Source organism: Coturnix japonica, unplaced genomic scaffold, assembly GCF_001577835.2.
Source record: "Coturnix japonica isolate 7356 unplaced genomic scaffold, Coturnix japonica 2.1 chrUnrandom658, whole genome shotgun sequence".
Taxonomy (NCBI): domain Eukaryota; kingdom Metazoa; phylum Chordata; class Aves; order Galliformes; family Phasianidae; genus Coturnix; species Coturnix japonica.
Genome location: NW_015440024.1, coordinates 13,107 through 18,059, shown reverse-complemented (window position 1 = coordinate 18,059; position 4,953 = coordinate 13,107). Strand labels below are relative to the sequence as shown.

Genomic DNA, 4,953 nt, shown 5'->3' with positions numbered 1-4,953 from the left:
TGACCCTATAGCCAACTCAATGACCCCATAGCTCATCCATTGGCCCTATAGATGCCCCATTGACCCTATAGCCAACTCAATGACCCCATAGGCCATCCAATGACCCCATAGCTCATCCATTGACCCTATAACCCCTCCTATAGCCCCCAATGACCCCATAGCTCATCCATTGACCCTATAACCGCTCCTATAGCCCCCAGTGACCCCATAGCTCATCCATTGACCCTATAGATGCCCCATTGACCCTATAGCCAACTCAATGACCCCATAGGCCATCCATTGACCCCATAGCCAACTCAACTACCCTATAGCCAACTCAATGATCCCATAGTCAAGTCAATGGTCCTATAGGTCATCCATTGACCCCATAGCCAACTCAATGACCCCATAGGCCATCCAATGACCCCATAGGGCATCCAATGACCCCATAAGCCATCCACTGACCCTATATCCTTCCTCACCTCCTATGGCCAGGTAACGGAAGAAGAGCCACCCGCTGATGAGGGGCTCCTTGGGGCTGCGGGGGGGTTTGTCCATAATATCCAGGTCGGGGGGGTTGAATCCTAAAGCCGTGGCTGGGAGCCCATCGGTCACAAGGTTGACCCAAAGCAACTGCACCGGGATCAAAGCCTCAGGGAGCCCAAGGGCGGCCGTCAGGAAGATGCTATGGGGTGAGTGGGGTGGGATAGAGGGGATATGGGGGGGGTATAGGGGTATATGGGGGGATATGGGGTGTATGGGGTGGGATAGAGGGGATATGGGGTGGGATATAGGGGAAATAGGGGGGGATATAGGGGAAATAGGGGGGGATATGGGGGGGTATTAGGGATGAATAGGGGGATATGGGGGGATATGGGTGAGTGGGGTGGGATAGAGGGGAAATAGGGGGGATATAGGGGGGAAATAGGGGGATATAGGGGAAATACGGGGGAATATGGGGAAATAGGGGGGATATCAGGGGAAATAGGGGGGATATTGGGGGAAATAGGGGGGATATGGGGGGGTATTAAGGGGATATAGGGGGGATATGGGGGGAATTTGGGGTGGAATGGGGTGGGAATAGAGGGGAAATAGGGGGGATATGGGGGGGTATTAGGGGATATAGGGGGGATAATGGGGTGGAATTGGGGTGGGATAGAGGGGATATTGGGGGGATATGGGGGGGTAAGGGGGATATCGGGGATAGGGGGATATGGGGGGGTATTAGGGGAATATAGGGGGATATGGGGGAGATGGGGGATATGGGTGAGTGGGGTGGGATAGAAGGGAATAGGGGTGGGATAGAGGGGAAATAGGGGGGGATATAGGGGAAATAGGGGGGATATGGGGGGGGGTTATTAGGGGATATAGGGGGGAAATATGGGGGGATATGGGGTGGATGGGGTGGGGATAGAGGGGATATGGGGGGACATAGGGGAAATAGGGGGGGATATAGTTGGAAAATAGGGGGGATATGGGGGGGTATTAGGGGATATAGGGGGGATATGGGGGATATGGGGTGGGATGGGGTGGATAGAGGGGATATGGGGGGGGTTAATGGGTATATGGGGGGATATGGGGTGAGTGGGGTGGCGATAGAAGGGGATATGGGGGTGGGATAGAGGGGAAATAGGGGGATATGGGGGAAATAGGGGGTATATGGGGGGGTGTTTAGGGGATATAGGGGGGGATATGGGGGGATTATGGGGTGGAAATGGGGTGGGATAGAGGGATATGGGGGGATATGGGAGGGGTAGGGGTGGATGGGGTGGGATAGAGGGGATAAATGGGGGGATCTGGGGGAAAATTAGGGGGGATTATTGGGGGGATGGGGTGGATGGGGTGGGATATAGGGGAAATAGGGGGAAATTATGGGGGATATGGGGGGATATCGGGGTTGGATGGGGGGGGATATAGGGGAAATACGGGGGGATATGGGTTGGAATGGGGTGGGGATATGGGGGAAATAGGGGGGGATTATGGGGGATAATGGGGGTTGGATGGGGTGGGATATGGGGGAAGATGGGGATATGGGGGATAATGGGGAATATGGGGGAAATAGGGGGGATATAGGGTGGAAAATGGGGGTGGGAAAGAGATGGGGGGAGAAAGAGGAGTTAATATGGGGGGAGATAGAAGGGACTGGGATGGACTGGGATGGACTGGGATGGACTGGGAATGGACTGGGAGGGAATGGATGGACTGGGATGGAACTGGATGGACTGGGATGGACTGGGATGGAATTGGGATGGACTGGGAATGGGAATGGGATGGACCTGGATGGAACTGGGAATGGACTGGGATGGAAATGGGATGGAATGGGATGGGACTGGGAGGGAACTGGATGGAATGGGATGGACTGGGATGGACTGGGATGGAATGGTGATGGCGCGACTGGGAGGGACTGGGATGGAATGGGATGGACTGGATGGGACCTTGGGATGCCCGAATGGGATGGGGAACTGGAGGGACTGGGATGGAATGGGATGGACTGGGATGGACTGGATGGGACTGGATGGACTGGGAGGAACTGGAAAATGGAATGGGATGGACTGGGAGGGACTGGGATGAATGGATGGACTGGGAGGGACTGGGATGGAATGGGATGGACTGGGAGGGAATGGGATGGTCTGGGATGGACTGGGATGGACTGGGAGGGACTGGGATGGACTGGGATGGGACTGGGATGGGACTGGGATGGACTGGGATGGAATGGGAGAGAATGGGATGGATTGGGATGGACTGGGATGGGACTGGGATGGGACTGGGATGGACTGGGAGGGAATGGGATGGACTGGGAGGGACTGGGATGGACTGGGATGGGACTGGGATGGGACTGGGATGGACTGGGATGGACTGGGATGGACTGGGACATACTGGGATCTACTGGTCTGTACTGGGAGCTACTGGGATCTACTGGGCTGTACTGGGAGCTACTGGGATCTACTGGTCTGTACTGGGATGAGGGTCTTTGGGGGGTTGTCTCTCACCAGACCACCTCCCCAACGTTGGAGGAGATGAGGTATCGGATGGACTGGGATGGACTGGGATGGAATGGAAGGAACTGGAACGGATTGAGAAGGACTGGAAGGAACTGGGAGGGAATGGGATGGACTGGGAGGGAATGGGATGGAGTGGGATGGAGTGGGATGAACTGGGATGGACTGGGATGGACTGGGAGGAACTGGGATGGACTGGGATGGACTGGGAGGGAATGGGATGGGACTGGGATGGGACTGGGAGGGACTGGGATGGAATGGGATGGGACTGGGATGGACTGGGAGGGATTGGGAGGGACTGGGATGGACTGGGACGGATTGAGAAGGACTAGAAGGAACTGGGAGGGAATGGGATGTACTGGGATGTACTGGGATGTACTGGGATGTACTGGGATGTACTGGGATGGACTGGGATGGACTGGAAGAGATTGGGACATAATGGGAGGGACTGGGATGGACTCGGACGTACTGGGAGGGAATGGAAGGAACTGGGAGGGATTGAGAAGGACTGGGAGCTACTGGGAGCTACTGGTCTGTACTGGGAGCTACTGGTCTGTACTGGGCTGTACTGGGAGGGTCTTTGGGGGGTTGTCTCTCACCAGACCACCTCCCCGACGTTGGAGGAGATGAGGTATCGGATGGACTGGGATGGACTGGGAGGGAATGGGATGTACTGGGATAGACTGGGATGAACTGGGATGGACTGGGATGGACTGGGATGGACTGGGAGGGACTGGGATGGACTGGGATGGACTGGGAGGGACTGGGATGGACTGGGATGGACTGGGAGGGACTGGGATGGAATGGGATGGACTGGGAGGGATTGAGAAGGACTAGAAGGAACTGGGAGGGAATGGGATGGAATGGGATGGACTGGGATGAACTGGGATGGACTGGGATGGACTGGGATGGACTGGAAGAGATTGGGACATAATGGGAGGGACTGGGATGGACTGGGAGGGACTGGGATGGAATGGGATGGACTGGGAGGGATTGGGATGGACTGGAAGGAACTGGGATCTACTGGTCTATACTGGGAGCTACTGGTCTGTACTGGGATCTACTGGTCTGTACTGGGAGCTACTGGGAGGGTCTTTGGGGTTGTCTCTCACCAGACCACCTCCCCGACGTTGGAGGAGATGAGGTATCGGATGGACTGGGATGGACTGGGAGGGACTGGGATGGACTGGAAGGAACTGGGAGGGACTGGGATGGAGTGGGATGGAATGGGAGGGAATGGGAGGGACTGGGATGGACTGGGAGGGACTGGGACGGATTGAGAAGGACTAGAAGGAACTGGGAGGGAATGGGATGGAGTGGGAGGGACTGGGAGGAACTGGGATGGACTGGGATGGACTGGGAGGGAATGGGATGGACTGGGATGGACTCGGAGGGACTGGGATGGACTGGAAGAGACTGGGATGGACTGGGAGATATTGGGACATACTGGGATGGACTGGGAGGGACTGGGATGGACTGGGACGTACTGGGAGGGAATGGGATGTAATGGGAGGGAATGGGAGGGACTGGGAGGAACTGGGATGGAATAGAAGGAACTGGGAGGGATTGGGATGGACTGGAAGGAACTGGGATCTACTGGTCTATACTGGGATCTACTGGTCTGTACTGGGATCTACTGGGAGGGTCTTTGGGGGGTTGTTTCTCACCAGACCACCTCCCCGACGTTGGAGGAGATGAGGTATCGGATGGACTGGGATGGACTGGGAGGGACTGGGACGGATTGAGAAGGACTGGAAGGAACTGGGAGGGAATGGGATGGACTGGGAGGGACTGGGAGGGACTGGGAGGGACTGGGATGGACTGGGAGGGACTGGGACGGATTGAGAAGGACTAGAAGGAACTGGGAGGGAATGGGATGGACTGGGATGGACTGGGATGAACTGGGATGGACTGGGATGGACTGGAAGAGATTGGGACATAATGGGAGGGACTGGGATGGACTGGGACGTACTGG

At 56.3% G+C, this 4,953-nt stretch overlaps 1 protein-coding gene across 1 annotated transcript in view; it reads right to left on the bottom strand.

The window, feature by feature from the left end:
* Positions 1-330: 330 nt before the first annotated feature.
* Positions 331-4,953, bottom strand: part of LOC107307538 (sarcoplasmic/endoplasmic reticulum calcium ATPase 1-like) — a 6,424-nt gene continuing 1,801 nt past the window's right edge. Inside the window, exon 2 of the mRNA XM_015851049.1 lies at positions 331-664. Within this exon, the coding sequence (XP_015706535.1) occupies positions 346-664 (319 nt within the window). The 3' untranslated portion in view covers positions 331-345. The remainder of the gene's footprint in view (positions 665-4,953) is intronic.